This window comes from Rhea pennata, chromosome 3 (genome assembly GCF_028389875.1).
Source record: "Rhea pennata isolate bPtePen1 chromosome 3, bPtePen1.pri, whole genome shotgun sequence".
NCBI lineage: Eukaryota > Metazoa > Chordata > Aves > Rheiformes > Rheidae > Rhea > Rhea pennata.
In genome coordinates, this window is record NC_084665.1 from 61,674,556 (window position 1) to 61,695,300 (window position 20,745).

The 20,745-nt window shown below is 37.5% G+C and overlaps 1 protein-coding gene across 3 annotated transcripts in view; it reads left to right on the top strand.

The window, feature by feature from the left end:
- Positions 1-20,745, top strand: part of TULP4 (TUB like protein 4) — a 163,472-nt gene that overhangs the window by 98,972 nt on the left and 43,755 nt on the right. For all 3 annotated transcript variants that reach the window (XM_062572422.1, XM_062572421.1, XM_062572423.1), the window contains exons 3-5: positions 283-411; positions 1,254-1,415; positions 19,682-19,862. In XM_062572422.1, coding sequence (XP_062428406.1) covers positions 283-411; positions 1,254-1,415; positions 19,682-19,862 — 472 coding nt within the window. The remainder of the gene's footprint in view (positions 1-282; positions 412-1,253; positions 1,416-19,681; positions 19,863-20,745) is intronic.

The following is a 20,745-nucleotide window of genomic DNA, read 5'->3' on the forward strand; positions in this document are numbered from 1 at the left end:
GCTATTTCTCTAATAAAGTCATACGTTGCAATGTATAGTATGTTTTTGTAAAGTGTGTGTGATGCCTTGCAAAAAGGCTTGATGGTGAGAGATTCTGCATTGCCTGGTAATCATGATAAAATGAGAACTGCCTGATGTTGTGCTGAAAATCACTATTTTGTAGATCTTATTTAGAATTTAAACGTGGCATTTTTTGCAGTATTCTTTATCTGATTCTTATAAAATTGTTGTTGGCACTATATATAGTTTTGGTAATACTGTTTTTGTTTGTAATCTTTTTAGGTTGTGCTGGTGAGATGGAATGAACCATTTCAGAAACTAGCAACCTGTGATGCAGATGGAGGAATATTTGTTTGGATACAATATGAAGGCAGATGGTCTGTGGAGCTTGTAAACGATCGTGGAGCACAGGTTGGTATGAATATTTTTTTCTTAGTCAAGAATGGTCAAGTCTTGAGAGACCTAAAATGAAGAGGAAGATGAATAGTACTGTATACATTTAGGAAAGCACAGAAGAAAACGAAACATTTCTATGCTGAAAGCAGTAGACAAGTGTCACAAAGACACTTTATAAGGAAAATTACTTTATCCGGCTGGTTTTGACTTTCACAAATGTGTATTAAAAATTCTGCTGTAGGCAAAAAAACTTCTGTGGTGTTGAAGTTCTCTTTTGCCTTCTTTGTAAGTACTAAGTGAGAGTAAATCACTCATTGGTTTTGCAAATATATGTGTATTTTTTGAATTGGTTGAAATTGGTCAGATTGGTCAACCTGACCAATCTGGTTAGGTGGCCCAGAGAGGTTGTGGAGTCTCCTTCTCTGGAGATACTCAAAACCTGCCTGGATGCAATCCTGCCTAACATGCTCTAGGTGACCCTGCTTGGGCAGGGAGGTTCGACTAGATGATCTCCAGGGGTCCCTTCTGACCTTACCCATTCTGTGATTCTGTAATTATATCTATTCAGCATTCCAATGACTGTTTTTTGGAAATATGTTATTTTTCAGTGCATGAGGATACAATGAAATTGTGGACTTTCTAAATCCCATACTACCTCCCATCTACTCTGTTAAAAAAAAAAAAAAAAAAAAAAGGTGGGGGGGAAGAGAGAGAAGAAAGCCCTATGATTAAGATGTAGATGATGATAACGTACAGTAGTTCTATCTGGTTCTGTACAATACTGCCTTAAAGCAATAAAAATTACTATATGGATATTATAGATGTTATATCTGTTTTCTTATCTTTAAAATGTTAAGGTGAGCGACTTTACGTGGAGCCATGATGGGACTCAAGCACTTATCTCCTATAGAGATGGATTTGTGCTGGTTGGTTCAGTTAGTGGACAAAGACACTGGTCTTCAGAAATAAACCTGGAGAGTCAGATCACCTGTGGTATATGGACTCCAGATGACCAACAGGTAATGTAGTTTTTAGAGGCTATGAATGGTATCACATTGATACGCTGTGGAATATACCTCTTAAAAAGTTATTAAATAAGTTGTTTGTAAGAACATTTTCCCTCAAAACTGGTGTTTCCACAGGTGATGAAAATTTAATTCATCCCATCATTAGACAAATATGCAAATATACCACGTTACCTGTCATCACTTTTCACCCCAATTCACATGCAGTCTCATTTCAAAGTTAGTCTGAGACCAGAATCTGGAATTGTACCCCTACTATGTTGATGGAGCTATCTTGAAAATATGCAGATGAGCAGACATACAGCATTGTCTGGTAAATATCTGACTAGTCATTTTACTACATAGCTGCCCAGTTTGCAGTTACAGAAAAGGCAGTCCAATCCGCAGATACAGTTATGTTTGCCATCACATGAGCAAATGGATCGAATTGATTTTGAGTGTTAGAGACACTTACAAGATCTCTTGCAGCCTTATACAAACAAAATAATTTTAGAAGGGTGATTTTGCAAACCACTGAATCCAAAACTTATTGGACTTTGAAAAAGGCATTTATAAAATTCTTCTTCACTGCTTTTCTAATGATGCATATGATGTTGGTCATGTTGCCATTTATAGTGGGGCTTGAGCTAGCCCATTGATTTTCATTTGCTGAATTTACAATGACCCTTTGAAATTCAGCTGTTGAACTTAACTTGAGCGGTCTTTACTTCCACATGCTTGCTGTCATTATAGTTAATGTATGTATAATATAGTACTGAAAGAAATGAGGGGGGTAAACTAGTGCAAAGAGAAATTGTATTATTTTTGTATTAGATTATTTTCCTGCCTTTGCTTTGTTTTACTGGTCTAAGACTCACGATATGATTGAATTTAATTTAGAATACTATAAATCTGTACAAGATATATACAGAGTTATTTTGGGAGTTGCAGGTGGAATATAATAGCACTGATAATAAGCATTTCTACAGCAGCTTTAATAATTTTAGAGTGCTCGCAAAAAATAATGAATTAATTATTACAACACTACTCTTTCAAGCCAGGGAGTCTAACTGCCCTTTTTTTTGAATCTGGGGAAATTTAAATCTTGACAATAAATAATTTACTCAAGATCAAGAGGAAAAGACAAGCAGCAGAACTAGGAAGGAAAACCAAGATCTAATAGCTCTCACTCCTATGTTTTAAACATGAGGCTATCCCCTTTGTGTGATTCGCACTTGTAGTTCACTGCTGTATTTGGAAACATCTTCACTTGAGTGTTTAATTTGGGAGGACTGACTGCCTTTAATTTAAATTCGCCAGTATGTTTGTACTTTCTAATCTGGATGCTTCATAAGTGTTTATTACAAAAAACAAATATTTCTTCAGTGTCCAGATAAGCACATACAAACATAATGGCCAATTCCAGTTCTGTGAAAATCACTTGCTTGAGTTAAAAGATTCTGCTGCTTACAAACTTACTGAAATAGAGATAAAAACCAGACATGGGCTTGATGTTGCTCTGTACAACTTTCCAAACCATGGGTTTTGCAAGTTTAGCTGGTGATGAATCTTCCTGTTCTCCAGAGTTGATGGAGAGATCTTCTAATACGTATTTTGGTGTATTTGTCTTTGAAGGCACAAGACAAGAGACTATGCTCACAGTTCATGCTGAAAATATAAATAAAAATTTTTGGGAAAAAAGGACATTGCATATATTACACACAAGCACATACAGAAATGGATGCTTTCACTAGCTTACATGCTTATCTAATTTTTCTCCTTTCAGTAGTTAGCCAGATTTATATCTGTGCAAGTGAGGTCAGATTATTCTAAAGTAGCTTCAGCATCTTCCATATTATGTAATGTAATCTGCTTGTCTGTGCAGTGAATGAAAAATAAATGTCCAAAATTGAATTTCTGTTTTCATAATTTTCTTTGTCACCCCTCTGGCAGCTTGAAAATTGCTTTTGAAAGTATTCCTGAAAAATATTACATTCTATGTTGCCATGACCTTCAACAAAATTAGCTTTGAAAGTCAAATTTCCAATGAGAATTCATTGTTCAGTATCAGTTTTCTATTGTCCTTGTAAAATTTTGTTTGATCTAGTCTGTCTAAAATGCTAGAATAGCAATTAGTTTGGGAATTCCATTTCACTTTTGGGGGGAGAGAATGGGAAATTCAGTCTCAGTTCTTTTGCAAATGCGAAGTTTTCACATGTGTTACATCTGTTCACCTCAGTTTCTAGTTTTCTTAAATTTTCTTGCTCTGTCCTTTCCTATGTTCATCCTCATCTTTTCTTCCAGTTCTCATTTCCATGTTCTCTCCTGTGTGTCTGTTCAACACTAGTAGCCTGTCACTTACCCTGTAGCTCCTCGATGCTGCTCTCCAGCAGTTCCTGCAAGAGGAGGAGAAATTCCTAGTGCTGTCTTTCTGTTGGGGGAAAAGTGTGATTGGAGCTACAGTATTACTAACCATCTTGTTTTGTCATAGAATTGGGCTGTCAATACTGGTGTCAAATACTGCAAATAGAGAATCCAGCTCTTAACTGTGGCTGTGGTTGTGGCAGTGTCTTCCTGCCACATCTTCTGGATTTGTTTTCCTGCTACGCTCTGATGTTAGCTTGTAGGTGAAACATCTGAGATAGTGACTGATGCCATCTGTGACTGAAACTCCATAGTTAATAGTTCCCAAATTCTTTTGAGAGCTTAGAGACAGAATGATAGTTGGAAAGAAGGCTAGGGTTGAGTGTTGGTCTGTTGAAACTGAACATACAGTTTTGTGTTTTAAATAATTTGTAATGTACTTTGCTGTGAGGGAGTCATTGGCTGATTTTATTAATAGTAGCTTTATTTGTTATGCATCTCCTTTTAGGAAGGGAGTGATATGATTCATAATTTGTGGCTGTAGTAGTTTTTTGTGATATCTTGAGTTCTGCACTGTATGTTGGGGACAAACCTGCTATGAGTCATAGGACAGTTACTATAATCTGGTTCGCTTTGACACTTTCTTTCTCCGCATCATATGTCATGAGATGATGCTGGCAACGAAGGACACTGGCAGGTTCGTACTGTGCTTCACACCTTGGCTTTGAGCCTGCACATTGAACTGTGGGTTCTTTAGATGATTCATTACACAGGCCTTTTGATTGTGATTCTACATATTTGTTGTAACGGATTAGAAGTTAATTTTGTCACTTCTGCTGTGTATCTGTTGTCCCGCACGTGGAAGGCTTTAGGTGTTTTCTGCACCTGTACATTTTGTTACCCGTGCACACTTCTGGCTGAGGTGCAGAACCCCATAATCCCAGGGACTCTTGTGGATATGCAAATGATACAGCCTTCCTACTGAGTACATTTGTGTGTCCTCTGTGAGCAGCATACCACTGTTGTGTGAAACTTGGGCTGATGGGATCATCATTGGGATGAAAAATTAATTTGAAATACTAGATGATAAAGGAGAATCCTGTACCCTGTCTTGAGACAGTTCCACAGGATTATCAGGTTCTTACCATACTCGTTTGCAAAGAGGGAGTGTATGTACCAAGTAGATTGAATGAATTCCCAACTGGGAAAAAAATGAATTTTGTCTAGCCTAATGGTTTATTTATAATTATAGAAGCAATGTCAAGAAATAGTTGAAGCTCCCTCCTAAGCTAACAAATCATATAAAATATCTTTCCAGTGCTTCAGCTTCCTTCCTGTGTGTTTGATGAGCTCCTAGTGACACAACTTCTGCCATCCTCAGGCATCCTCTGCTCGCCCTGTACCTCTACTTCTCCCAGTAGAGTGGACTGTGAAAAGCTTCCATTTCTTAAATTTGTTATGCTTTTAACTGATAATGAGACTTGTCTCTATTCATGGCAGAAGAAAGGTGCAGTGTCAGAGAACTGGCTAAGAACTGTAGAGGGGTCTGATTATCCTCTTACTGATGGCAATATGGTTGCCATCCTGGGGGTTGTTTCTATTCACTGTTTCTGTTTGTGAGAAGGGAATCAGAAGGAAATCACTCTCTAAGAGAGGAAAGCGTTGGTGAAAATGAATAAATACATTTTAACTCCTCAAACAGGCCGTGTTCTGTTGTTGTAGCTAATATCCCAAGAGGTGCTATTAATCTATATTTGTTCCCTGCATCTCAGCTAGTGAAAATTATTAGACTTTTCTGATGGTTGTATGATCCCATTTCTGCTTTTCCCTCCACTTTTCCTGTTTTAAGCTTTTTAGATGTTGAAATTTAGGGACTTTTCAGCATTCTCTTTGACCTGGATATGACAGACAGTGGATATGTGTGAACTTTACCAGTGTATTTTCTTCCGTTTCCTTTGAAAATAAGTATACAAGCAGTTAGCTAGTTTAATTTGCATCCTGCCAGGTACACTGTGTTAACTGTAACATATATGGTTGTATCACAATATAAGGTGAATTAGTATAAAGAAAGTGTAAATATAGGCCCCTCGTTGTGCCTAATCATATCAATTCTGTTCACAGCAGAGTAGAGAACAAGTGTGATATTAGGAACAGGTATTGTCTGTACTGCAAGGTCTTTAGAGGCATTGGAAGAAAAGAGGTGAAGAGACGTTTTGATTAACCTGTGAGACCAATAGTGCTTATTGCCTGTATGCAAGCAAGTGAAAATGATTTGTCTCAAAAAGCAGGCTGCAGAAGGTCTATATTTTTGTGATTCTTTTTAATCCTTTGCAATAGCTGTGCAGAGAGACAGTTTCTACATTGTTAGTCACTCCTGCTCCCAGCACTTGCCATCCTTTCTTCCATAGCAACCACAGAAGCCTCAGCATGTTTTTTCATGACAGCCATGAGACAGAGGCAGGCTTCAGTTCCTAAATTCACTCTTAAATATCCTGAATTTCAAAATGGAATCCTGGACCCAGAAAGGAGCTTAACATGAAGGAGAGGAAATTGCTACTTTCTCGTTCCAGTGATGCCGCCAGACCAGGTGGGTTCTGTATACTAGTATAGCAGTTAGTGTCTTACACGTCCATATTAATATTGATGCCATGTTGTACCGAGTCGCCGCAATGAGGCAGAACTTGTGCACAATTCGTACTTCAGAGGCCTTACAAGTTAAATCAACCACTCCATTTCCACTGTTAGTCCTGTCTAACACACTCTTGTCATCACCCTCTTTTTGGTTTTCTACTGATAGTTTTCACACCCTCCGTATTTATCTCCTCTTTGTAAACAAGGAAGGAAATTCTCTCCCCAGCTAAGGCAAATTCCCCAATGTAATACACCTTGATTAGATGATTGAACTTGCCTTTGGCTGATCTGTCTGATATGACAGGGGCTGTGTTGAGGCCATGTCAGCAAGATGAATGCAGATTACCATTGAAGTTCATGAGACAATTTTCATAGTGACAATTTAGCAGTATTAAATTAAGTTGGATCAACATTTTTCCCAAATCACCACAAGTAGAAGCATAGTAGCTCCAAAACTTGGGCCTAGAAGTATCAGCTAATAAACAAGAAGCATTGTCAAATGAGCACAAAGTTTTTTGCGAATTTGTCTCTCAGCTTCTATAAAGAGTTTTGGTGTGGCTTTTGTCCTTGCAGGGAATTTAATAAATCCATTGCCATTGTAGTACTATTCACTTTGGGATCCTCTCATCTTCCTCAGTAATATATGGTTCACAGTTGCTACCCCCTTTTCAAAGAAAGAGATATTTTATACACCTCAACTTGAAAGAAGGAATGATAGCCTCACAATAGGCTATCAGAGCTTCTAGAGCATGACTTAAAAATAAGGGACGTATAAATCTTTGAAAATACTATATCTACTTGTGCCCAGATGTCATTGTCCCATGTAGTCCTCTTTGCCTGGTGTTCTGGAAAAGGAATTTGTGCTTTTATTTACCCTGCCATTTGGGTTTTAATCAGGTGCTGTAACACACATCTGATTCAGACAGTTGTTACTTTGCAATAGTCACATTGATTTTTGCTCAGACTTTTTGCTCAGACTTTTTGCTCAGCTGTGTGGGAAAAAAAATCTTGAAGATAGTCCTCAAATGAGTTGACAGAATGATGAAAGAGAGCTATAAACAGGCAACTGGGATGGTGTGGAATAGGGAAATATTTACCTTAATTGTTCTGAGTGTTGGAAGGGGTAGAAGGAGAAAATGAAAAAACCTCCACACTGTAAAATTTGAGAGTCTAAGCAATGATTTTGGTCTTCATTAGAACATTCCTTGTCCGTACTAAGGACCTTTTTAGGTTCACATAAAGGGGCCTTAAAAGGCCAAGAAATACCTATGTTTTTTGTCTTAACGTACAGAAATGCATCTTTTCCCCTCTGGAATTCTGGGTGGAGAGACTATCAAATGTATGTATTACATAAATATATTTACAATTATTTCAGCCACTCATAATAGCAGTTTAAAATGCTAGTCTTTGAGAAAGAAATGAGAGCTATTTTCATTGACGGATGATTTATACAAATTATTGGGAAAGATGGCTGCAGACTTTTTATAGCATTTAAGAAGTGTCATTAATTAACTAGGCAATTTATTCAAGCCACAAGGACTGCAGATAATAGTTAAATTGTTTATAAAGATTTTTAACATTTTATGCTGCGTAATTGAATGGTACCATTAGAATGCAAAAAAGAGGACATGAGAAGGAGATTTCAGCTGTCTTTCAGGATAAATTTGTTTGTTTTATAAAGCAAACAAAATCTACCAAAGCTTAACTATCTTAATATTTTGGGCTGTTTTCAGAAGCATTTCAGGCCTTTTTGGTCGACATGCCATCAAAATTAATAATCTCTGCTTGCTTGTGCTAAGAATTCTATGAATGTTTACTATCCTATTGCATCCTTTTATAGACAAAATATGTGGGGGGGATTTTATATATATTTAAAATGTTTAAATATTTTCCCTGAGAATTTACTATTCTTGATGTATATATTTATACATGCTGGAAACCAGTAATACTTTGTTCTTTGCTTGGTGACTTTATTTTTATGGTACCACATAATAGTGACAGACGGATTTTATGAGAAAAAGTAATGTGAATTTTAAGTGCTAGTTAGCTTTTCTTTCTCTCCATATCTTTTTATTATATTGTTTTAAAGCTGCATTGTGCAGCTATTTCTGAAATAATAGATTTCTCTTTTTCTGATGTCTGTATGTATTTTCATTAACATTATCTTTCCTTAGCCATTTGGTCTCAAGTAGGTGTTTATGTATCATCCTGCTGAGACTACAGCTTCCCAAAAGAAGGAAGGAAAGGAGTTAAATAGCTTGGTGCACTGTACCTTCTTTTTTAGTTACTAGCAATGAGCAGCTACACCACTTACTACACTGATTACTCAACTGAGGATTCTGTAGGCTTTGCCTCTTGTTTTGAGAAGATTAGAGACCAAATATGTTCTCCCTGGAGCCTCTGGGGGTCATCTGTGCCTTCGGGGCCTTGGCATCTCTCTCTGGGGTTTATCCCAGACAGAACTTCTGTCAGAAACTCTAATAGGTAATGCACAATTATTGAACAAGGTAATTGAAGGAATAAGATGATATTGTAATGTGCTTTCTTCTTTGTACTAGCTTTGTCTGTGCCCTTGCCTAATCATTCCCTTAATGCTCTTTATCCAGCCCATACTGGCAAGGTATTTAGAGACCTGATCAGATGCTGCTATTTGCTCTAGTCTTGAGGGCTAAGAGATGGGAGGTGTTTGTGTGCGGATAAAATCATGGTTCATGTTTTCTCGGGAGCTCCTATGAAGATTTCATGTCAATGTTGTATCAGATGAGTCTTGCAAAGAAATTTTCCTTTAAGGATTCTGCTGAAAGGAAGAAAACAACTATTTTAATGTGCTGCTCATCCTTTCAGTCTCTTGTAGATGGCATAAGGGTATTTGGTGTTTGTTACTGCAAAAAGTGAATGACTGAATGGATTTCTGCATTCCCTTGGATGCAAATTGCTTAGAATATACAGCTCACCTCTGCAAATACATCTTGCAACTCTGTACCCTGATCTGATGTGAGACTCTGATAGGTCACAATATTCTTGGTCTTAGCTAACCAGAATCTAAGGTTTATTAAGCTCTGAGCACTCGCGCATCGGAAAGGAAGGATGTTAATGGAAATGACAAAACAGAACTTAAGGAAGAGGTGAAGGCTCATTAGGCTATTCAGTTGATGCATCCATTTAGCATTTTCATATCCAATACTGTTTTACATTTTTGGAGTGGCAGTGTTTGAGTCAGTAAAATAAAAATAAATGCAAATAAAAACGCAGCCAGTCCCTGTGTGGGACATATCAGGAAGGAAGAAGGTTGCCTCTCCTCTCGTCTTGCTGGCACTTATGTACAAGGACTCACATATATAGCCTAAAGTCTTAAGTTCCTTAAGACTGGGAATACTTATTTGAACCTATGTTACGCTTCAGCTGAGGCAAGTAATAAGAACTTGGTTGCAGATGTGCAGTCCGCCTGTGTAAAGCAGCAGCAGGTACTCAGGGAAAGAGTGGCACCTCCTGCAGAAATCTGCTTTCTTTTCAAGAACTTCTACACAAGATATGAGTTTTGTTTTATTTTTAATTTATTCCTTCAAACTTTTATTTGGTCAGAAGAGGGCTGGTGAGTCAAAAGTTTCCTTATAGAGGAAAGCTTTCTAAACTGAGAAGGTTTTACAGCATTTGTCAGAAAGACTATATGTAAGGGACTCAATTCATCAGGTTTCTGGAAATTAAGAACAAGTGTAGTTGCCAGTATGGAGTCTTGAACGAGGGTCAGATATGTTCAAGTCTGTGAATAGTTTAAATTCTTTGCATGGGGAAGGAAGATTGTAGTGATTCAGTCTGGAGGAAGAGACTTGTAGGCTTCTGCACTAAGTCTTGTCTGGGAAAGCAAGGCTAAGTTTCATAGTAAATGGGAGAAAAAGGTAGTATTTTTGGAAGATGATATCACATGGTCTTTCCGTTGTTTTGACACTAAGAGATCGTGTGTCATTAATGGGAGAAGGGTGCAATTATCTCTCTATTTTTCAAAACCATTTCTACTAGTGTTTCATCTTGCCTGGATTCAACTTGAGCTCTTGTTCTTGATCCAAGAGCCAGTTTCTTGTAGGTGTTCAGGTGTTCTTACACTCTAGGATTGCGGAAGACTACATCAGCTGAGAAACAGTTAATCCTTCCTTGCTTTCTCCATGCTTTTAGGAGGACAATCATTCTTCTTCAATGCCTCCTTTCATTAACAATTTAATACTCAGCCTATCTCCATATATACTCAGTTATACTTGGCCTTACTCATCCTGTGTATTTCCTGCCCATGCTGAGTTACCCTTCTCTGCTGAAACCCAAAACCTAAAAAGAGAATGCAGAAGTTGAGAAGCTTTCTCCCATAAACATACAGTTTGAACCAGGGGCTTCTTAAATCTGTGTTGGGAAACGAAAAGCAACAGGGACGTTATTTCTAAAATATTTTGTGTTGCATTTTCCATGGTCCAGAGTGCAAGCCTTGTTGCTAGGTAATATCATTTTCAATTGGGGGGGAGGGGGGAAAAAAGTAACAGCTCACAGACTTCTAAAATGGGGGAGGAAATTTTAGCTTGAGCAAGTACAATTATGCTATCTTTCAGGAAATAGCTAGAGTCTGGCTTGGGAATAATACTGGAGACTGCCAAGTGTATGTGAGTACTTTGGGTATCAGCTGACATCCTTTGCCTGATTGATTGGTTGCTGGTAAAATTAATTGCAGTTTCCTACCTAACACTTAGCAACAAAAATGACTGTTTGGTACTTTATCTAAAATGATCTATGTGAATAATATGTGTTTTCATAGATATGTTTGCATTTGCCTGGTGGAATTGAATGAAGAATAGAAAACTGAGCTGCTTAAAGAACATTCCAACGTATTTCTGGTACAGGAGTTCAGGGTTCCCGGGCCGATCCCCATGTGTGCTAAAAACCACGAGAGGTGTTCTCTAGAAGATGTTCCAGCTGCTAGCTTTCTATTCATTTTTCATGCTACTTTGAATGAGATTTCAAGTGTAACAAAAGAAAAAAACCCTCTTTTTCCTTGTCTAAAGTAGACTGAGACATACTGTTAATTCAGTCAACATTATGTAGAAGGACTACTCTTTTCAGTTAAAAGTCTCATTGATTTAGGATTGAAAAATGTCTGAAGAGTCAAGAAAAAATATAGAAATGTATGTGTCTGGGATTACCTAAATCAGAAGTAGTCCAGGTATAATTACAGGTACATACAGTAATCAAACTTTCTGCAATTTGCCAGAATGCTTTCAAACAAAATAATCTTTGCCTGGCCAACTGGTTTTGTCCTTGCACGTCCAGAGTAGTTTTGTAGCTTGAGATCCTGGGTTTAACACTGCTTGTATTTTTAACTCCTAGAAGAAGGTGCAACTAGAAGAAGGTGCAAGGCTGTATGTCATTAACAGTTATTTTAGAGAGGAGTAAAGCCAGTGCTATCTGAATATCCAGGTTTTAGGATTTCAATCTCTATTAAAAAGATTTCTCACCAGGATTTCCAGTGTATTTACTTTGTCTTCTCACTTGAGGGCTTTGTAATAGTTATCTAAACCCAAAGGACTTTGTAAGGGAGAAAGGGAACAAACTTGAAAGTACATAACTCAACCAGTGCTACTTCTGGAAGTTGTTAACACTGTTGAATGAGAATTTCATTGCTCTGTATATATGCAGTTAGCTGTGTGATCTCCTGCTATATTACCCGTGTACTCGCTGGTAAATCCTCATTTCTGAAGGAAAAAAAAAATGCTTTTCAGATTTTTTAGACCCAAAGACAATCAAAGAAAACCAAGTGCTTTTATTCCCCCCAAGCTTTTGTGTGAACTGTGGCGATATCTGTTTGTGTAGTTGAAGAAATCGTTTTACAGAAGCTGAATTTTTAATGGGAATAAATGTATTCAGCAGGAGAGCAGCTTTCTCCCTCTGTCCAGATTCTCTCTGTTTCTCTCTGCATTTTGAGGTAAAAAGAAGTAAAAACAGAAACACCACATTCGGGGTGGGGGGAATCTTTCATTTTTTTTCTGTATACTAAGAAGCTGCTGCTACATCATCTCATCCTTTCTGATGTAGAAGTTATAAACAAGAAGAGCACAAGAAATGCAAAATGCTAATACCACGACTAAATGGACCACAAAATGTGCTAAGTAAACCTTTGCAAGAATGACGTTTTTATGTTAGACTGATACTAGGGAATGAAAATATTTAAAGGCAATAGTTTTCCATATACTTTCTGTGTTATTAAGCATACCTGCCTAAGTAGATGTTAGACACATCATTTTATATTTTAATCAGTTTATAATTCAGTTAATCTTGAATCACAAAAATAGATTTATCTCTATTAGTACGATACAGTGTGGTGAAGACTGTAAAGCTTGTTCCCCTCCTGAATACTAATGTTTGGCCTTATGGTTAAATTAGAGCAAACAGGACTTCTAATTCAGCTTTCTTGAACTAGTCAGCATACTTTTAGCAATGCACATGCAGTTGGCCTTTTCTATAGAATGTCATTTTCTAAAATACAGTTCTGACTTTTTCCCTTTTGGGGAGATGGAAGGGGAAAAGGATACTAAAAAAAAATTATGAAAACACAGTTCTAAACTTTGAAAAGAGGTATTTCAATACCATCAAGGCAAGAAGGCTGTAAATTTAGGTGGATGCAGAGTAGAACTGTTAGTGGCAGCATTTGTGGCAGCATTGATAGTACCTGATAAACAATACTGAGGTTTCAGCAGATGGGTATGCTGATCCGAAAAAGGAACCAGAAGGGCAAACAGTAACACAAAATGCTGAAAGAGCAAGGTTTGCCAAGTATGTAGCTCAAAAAGGAATCCTTCAAACATTGGAAATACAACCCTAGAGAATGTCAAAAACCAAAACCGTAAATCACAGTAGGCAAAAATAGGCGAGAAATTAGAGGCCTCAAGCTGGAGTTCATAGAACAAATTGCTGGTTCACTGAACGAAGTTGTTGCAGTTTTAAGAACAAGCAGTGCAATAGTTCAAGTTTGAAGGAACGGTAACACTGAAAGACCCTGTATGGTTTAGTTGATCACAGGGTGCTGATGAGCCCTCTGGCCTGAACTTGCTCTTCACCATTAAGAAACTCCTCACAGAGCTTGAGGTAGTTGAAAAGCAGATCTGGAAGAACTGGTTAGTTTGAAATACAGCAAGTCCCTCTGTCTGACTGGTGCATCCAAAAATTCTGAAGGATCTTTAATATGAATTAATTTGTCTGCGAGCAGAAATAATCGAGTCTCTGTTCCAAGCCTTGAAGGGGCAACACTTTTTACCTGCACTATATTTAGAAAAGGTTGTAGAAGCATTTTAGAAATGTGTAAATAAGATTTACGTCTGTACCTTGAAAATGATTAAAGTGAAATTGAACGTGGAATCACCAAACACCTATAAACTGATTTGAAAGGACCTAGATGGGATTTTTTTTTCCAAAAGAAAATCATGTCTCTCTTATCTCTCATAAGTCTAGCATGTGTTAGTAAAAGTGGCTAGCAAAAATTATTGGAAATTGTTTAGTTTTGAAAAAGTCAACAAGCTTCCTAATGTAGTTTTCCTTGTATTATAGTTTAGGAATGAACTGTAGAAATAGCTGTACATGCGCTTTGTGAAAGTCTGATGTTGCAGCACACATTCACTGCACACTCACTACATGAATGATTTAGCAGGTGTAGTAAATCCAGTAAATGATAATGATACTGTTTGCTTACAGTGTACGTATTAGCAACGCATAGAGAAAAACTGGCTAGGATCCAGTTTGCAAAGGGATAGGCTAAATGGTCAGTTTACATTATAAAAATGGACATTGGGCTTGCTTTTTCATCACACTGTGTATTAAAACTTTTTTAATATTTATTGTTTTGAGTTAACAACATTTACAGATGACACACAGATGTCTAGATAAAGACTGTAGAAATTGGCTTGGAAACTTCAGAGTCCAGTACAGCAAAGTATGGTATAATCAGCAACTTGCAGGACACATCCCTTTGTCTTTTTGTAATATGAACAGAAACTTTCTGAAAAAGACTGCTTGTGGTCAGATGCGTTGTCCTTCCAGCTGCCACTTATCCTGAGGAAGAAGGAAGACACACAACTAAAATTGCTTAGTGAAATTACCATAAGGTTGGCATCTCAGCCGCAGGCTAAGCCAGGAAAGACTGGACCATCTGAGTTTTTGTGACAGATGGCATTAATTTTCAGAACATTTTGCTGTATCCAGGAATTCAAATGCAAATTGTTAATACATGTTGCATTAGGTCCTACACTGAATTTACAAGTTAGCATTTGGGACTTCCATGTCTCACTGTCTTAGTGAGAACCTACTTGAATTTCTATCTGCAGTCAAAGACTGTAAGGGTATATCAGACTGCAAAAGGAATACAAAAATATTACAGTTTTGTTACAGAGTCAGTGTTTGGTCTTAGCTCAAATGTGTGCGGTGTAAGTCACGATCTCACAAAAGGCGTGTGGAGGAGGCTCAAAGAAGAGCAACCAGAATGGCCAGGAGCCAAGAACTATTTCTCATATAAAGAGAGGCTGAAAAACATGGAACTAGCTTACCCTAAAAAAATAGGCAAAAAACAGTGAATAACTCTAAGATATTGTAGGATATTCTATACAAGATAAAAGTCAACCCAGCTTCATTGACTTAATGAAATTGTTATGATTTATGGCTGCTGAGACTATGGACCATTATTTGGAAGTAAACATTTCTCAGCATATAATCAGATATGGTAAGATGGCAGGATCTCTCCCTTTCCTACCGAACTAGTGTATTCAACCTAACATAAAACTTGAGCCTTCTCATTGTTACTTAGTTCTCTTTATGTACAAAAATATATATGCAAAAACATATTTTTATATGCAAAATATGTCTTTATATGCAAAAATAACACTGCTGTGAATAAATTATAGTTCTATTATGAAGTAGGGGGGCCTCTCCAGCTGGACCTTTTGTGTGCCAGATCTTTGGTAACTCATTGTAGTTCTGTTGATTTCAATGTTACCAAACCATTTTCTGCTAGCACTGTATCTGGTCCAGACTCGTTACAGCATTGCAACAGATCTTATGGGAATAGCAGCAATTCGACACAGCAGATATACACCTAACAAAATCAGTGGTCAGGTTAAAGTTATTTCTTGTGGACTGAATTATTTAGCTTCTTGGATGCACTAAAACATTTTAATATGTTCATGAAAAAATAACTTCACAGCAGAATACCCCATCTTTTGACTACCATGTGTCTTTTAGGAATTGGTGCATTTCAAACTGCAAATGGAAGACTTTATAAAATCTTGAGCATTTAAGGGTATGGCAGTCTTGAATGACTTTTTCATGGATCCTTGATTTAGCACTGATTAAAGGAACAGTGGTTTTACATATCAAAGCTAGCTTAAGAAGCTTATTGTCTGAAGTTACTACAGAGGCTAGGAGGTTAGCAGATTTCAAAGAAGAATGTTCTTTGGATATTCAGGTTTGTTATGATAAATACGATTTAACCTGGGCTTCCTGAGGAACCCAGACACCTGTGTTTCAGGACTTAACCTAACTTTCAGTTCTTAGCATGCTTAGAAGACTGTGTGTGGATTATCCCATGGCAAACTCCAGCAGGTTTCCCTTCAAAGCATCCAGCAGCAAGTCACCACTGCAGACTGTTGCAGAAATGGTAGCTCTTTTGCTTCCTGTGTTCTTATGACCTCTTGTCAGCTGCAACTTCACTGTGGTGCAGGATTTGTTACATTGATATGTTTTGTAAGGAAATACTGTATTTATGCTTGTAACTGACTCACACTTTAAATGTATGGATAGATTCAGATATTTTATTATCAGATTCTGCGTAATTCTGTAAAACTTTCAATAAGAACACTTACAAATAAAGTGGTTAAGATTTTTTAAAAGTTGTTGTTATCGTTTAGGTTTTGTATTCAAGGATTAATGAACCAGTGTAACCTGTTCATTACATTTTTGCAACGTTCTCTCAGACATTCCAGATCTGCAAGTACCTGAAAAATATGAATTTAGGCAGCTAAAATACAGCCATTCAAATTGTCTTTTACTTCCTTCGGGTATACCCTGTGCCTTAACCTTTTTCTTGAAGGTCAAGAGAGTTTTATTCATCTGGCATAAGTAGCTTGACTATGGCATTTATAGTTTGGGTAATGTTATGGTTGACAATAGTATTAGATAATTACACAGCTTCAGCAAAAGTTCAGCCAGTAGGACTATTGGCCTATAAATGCTTTCATCTTAAAAGTTGTATAGCTATAATAACTCCAAAACTTAAAGCTGTTCCTTGAAACCTATAGCCTGGCTAAAGAGGTAAAGAGTGCCCTCTGACACTTCTAGGTTGTTGAAGACCTGGATTAGGTCCTAGTGCAAGAATTAGGGTGTCAGTGTGCAGTTGGTCTGATTTGAGTTGGAAATTAATGTAGAAGTTCATAATTTTAGCACTACTTGAAAGAATTATTTTTAGATGGAGCTTAGACTGAAGCCTGTGTGATGAGTCTCAACGTTTTATTCCTACCCAATGATGAAGTGTTTCTTAGTTCTACAGAATTTTAGGGGAGAGAGAACTGTGATACTGATTATTTCAAAAACTATATAGAGTCTCACCTCCTCTATATAGGTATATTGTTATAAAATTGCAAAGAGATTTGTCAAAACCCTAGTCTACAGAGGTGGTTGAAGGTTGTGTGAGAAGCTAGCAGTGGCAGTCTTCACGATTTTGACTTTGTGGAAACTTGTTTTGTATAGAGGTCTGAAGGAAAATGGTTATGTTCTGAAAGTGGATCATGAAAGTGGTTATGCACTGGTCATGCATGTAAAAACAGGTGAAATGATGAACAGTGTGAAAGGAGATGAGATGATAAAAGTGGAAGAAGAATAGGAAAAGGACAAAAAAAGAAAGAAATGTGAGTTGAGCAAAGGGTGAGTTCTTATTTTTCTATCTAAGAATGATAATCGATGGCTTGTAACTAACACAGCAACTGTTTAACACAAAAACATTTGTTTCATGTAGTGATTACGCTTAAGTAGACCAGATAGTGTTTTTTCGTTATCAATGTTAATGAGAAATTACTCTGTTTATTTTAGCAATATTTTAATGACTTCACTGGAGTTCTTCTGTTAAACCACTCTTCTAGTTTATAGCCTTCTGTGATTCTTGATCATCACCCACAGAAAAATGTGTAGTACACTTTTTTTTATCTGAGATCTTTGAAAAAAATGCTTCCTTTCTGAAACTTTCAAAAATATAACCATTAATGATTGCATCGTATGTCAATACTGTTGTGTAAACCTGCTATAAAACTTGGTTTGCATGCTGTAAGTCAGTAACCACGTCTCAAAAGGAAGATAGAATAAGTAAAGCAGAGGTCAAAAAGGGTGACTGGAGGCTTTGGACCACTTCTGTACAGGGCAGTTTCAAGTAGGCTGCAATTCTTCAGTTTGGAGAAGGGATGACTGAGGCATTATATAATAGAGGTCTATGTAATTATGACTCATGTTGAGAATGTAAATTATTCTGTCTTTCTTACAGTGTAAGAGGCAAAGGTTACCCAGTGAAATTATCAATTAGCAGGCTGTAAATAAGGGAGAAGCAGTATTTTTTGCCAGAAACTACGTGACTATTCAGTGCATTCTGTTCTTTTACTCTTCCCTGAGTATTTCACTACTGTTAGAGATAAGATACAGGCCCAGATGAATTTTTCATCTGGACGTTTAATTAATAGACCCTTAAATTTACAAGTAATGTTGCTGAGAAATGGGAAAATCTATTTTTTTTTCCAGTCTGTTCAGTTTGGTCTTTCTCTTTCCAATGTATAGGCAATTTGTTCTTCCATTTGTATGGTTCTTTCACATGGCAAAAGGGAAATTATTATGTGGAAATGTGATTCTAAAACAGGAAATAGATGATAGATTGAAGGGCAAGTATAATTTCTGGCATTCCTTTTAACTTCATTTTTCAATACTGACTACATTTCAAGTTGATGATTGTCTTTAAACTTGCTTAAAGCATATTTGCCTCATGTAGAATTATGTGGTTGTAGAAGCAGCCTTGGCTAATGCATTTGCCATTTCATGAATTTATTAAAACATATTTCCTTATGTTTTTCTAAAATTCATCAAATATGCAGGGTCTTATCTTGTTCAAAATGGCAAGACAGAACATGCTCACAAAAGAGGAACTGTCGGTTCCAGACAATCTGACCTTAATCTTTGGCTAAACAGCAGTTTAGGTGCAAACCCCCCCACCCTTTCCCCCCCCCACCTTTGCATGATCCATTTTGTATTTGAAATGGTGGGTAAAAGCTCTTCTTTATCCTTTCCTGAACTTGTAACATATTATCTTCCTCTTGGGCTATAATAATCCACTTCCAGTTGATGGATTGTGCTGCTTTTTGCCTCTGTTTTTGGAAGAGATTTTCCAACTTTTCTTTGCTTGTTGCTCATCAGTTGAATAACCTGTCCTCTGTTCAGCTTTGTTTCCCACAAGCTGTTTGAAATCTCTGCTAAGACCTCATTTTTGTCAGGTGTACCTTTTGATATTGTTATAACTGATGCCTGCTATTGTTTCTTTCACCAATTTTAGAACCTTCTGTATAGTCCAAAGATATTGGTAGAATCATTGATAGCCCTACTGCCAGCTCATTTCAATGGTAGTAATGGCCAAATTTAAATTAAATGCAAAGACTCCTATTAAAGTAAGTGAACCCCAGTGTGAACCATTATTTGCTTACAGATTTTAGGACCTTACCTCTAGCCCCTGTCACTTCTTGTTCCTCTATCAACTTTTTTCTCCTCTTGCAAGCATTATCAAATAGGCAGGCATGTTTTGTTTTGAGATAAGCAATCAAATAAACTACTGTGGTATTTGTTTTGTACTTTCTCTGTATGTTCTACCTCCTCTCAGAAGCTCCAGTTAGGTCTCGCTTACTCCTCTCTGTCTCTCTCTCTGCAGGTACTAACTAGACACAAGATATTTTTTCCATGTCTGCTGTCTCTGAGTCACTGGAAACTGCTTTTAATATATGTGCCCCAGAGGGACAAATTCTGATTGCTTGCTTCTGGCATTTCTTGATTGTAATGATTTGATTTTGCTGCTTTGACTTTATGTACATCTTTGGTTGCAGTGTCCTAGTGTGGCACCGTTTAAAATCTCTGACTGCTTTGGCTGTGATTCATTTCCAGTGTAAATAGTTAATTAAAAGTTGCACTCCGCGGAGACTCTAGTCGCTGATATTTGGTTGGGCTGAGGGCCGTTCTGTTTTTTTCAGGTACTGTTTGGCACTGCTGATGGTCAGGTTATTGTCATGGACTGCCATGGCCGAATGCTGGCCCACGTTCTCCTTCACGAGTCAGATGGTATCCTCAGCATGTCTTGGAACTACCCCAGCTTCCTGGTGGAGGACAGCAGTGAGAGCGACACAGACTCCGATGACTATTCACCTCCGCAAGGTAGGGTTGCTTTCAGAGTTGTTCTCTCTCAGTTTTTGCCTGGATGTCTGAAATGGCATGAAGCAGTCACACCATATTGAAACAGCCAGATGTCTACAGCTTCAGCTGGCAGAGGCTGAAAGGTTGTGCACTCTTGTGGAGTTAACACAGAGGGGTAAGCAGAGTGCTGGTATGGGGACGTGGGTTCTACTCGCAGCTCTGCTGCTGCCCCCTGTATGGCTTGGGCAAGTCATATCCCATCTGTTCTGCTGAGCCTTCGTTTGCACAAATGAGATAAACCAAAGCTTTTAGTGAAGCAAATAGTACTAGATAAGAGTGTATCAGGTTTCACTGATAAGCAGATGTGAGATATTGCAGTGGTCCATATGTATGGATACAGTCAGGAGACAGTCACGCAAGTTAATGTGTTGTTATTAAAGACACCAGTACTAGATATAGCATAGCAGAAAGTGCTACATCCTTCATTGTTAAGCAGAAAGAACATTCATCAATATGGTCCCATCCTTGATAGTACTGACATAAAGAGCTCAGTGAATTTCATAAAAGGATGAGAAATGAAAATATTTCCTGCAATTACATAGGGTAGAAGAATAACTGGAACTGTCCGGAGTTATTAGTTCCCATGCTTCAGAGCACATTGCCAATTTGAGGATGTCAGAAAGAAATTCTTCCCTCCCCTCAGGTATAAATACAAGTCCATTGGGTAAAATGTTTTGGGTTTGGAAATTATAGATAGCAAAGGCCTAGCAAGTCACTGTATCCGTGCATAGGCTGGGACAGGATATGATCATTGCTCCTTCTTCTCCCACCCTTCTTATTCCAAATACTAGATTCTTGCTTCTTTGGTTAATGTTGTTGATTAGCCTATAAGACTTAGGTTAGC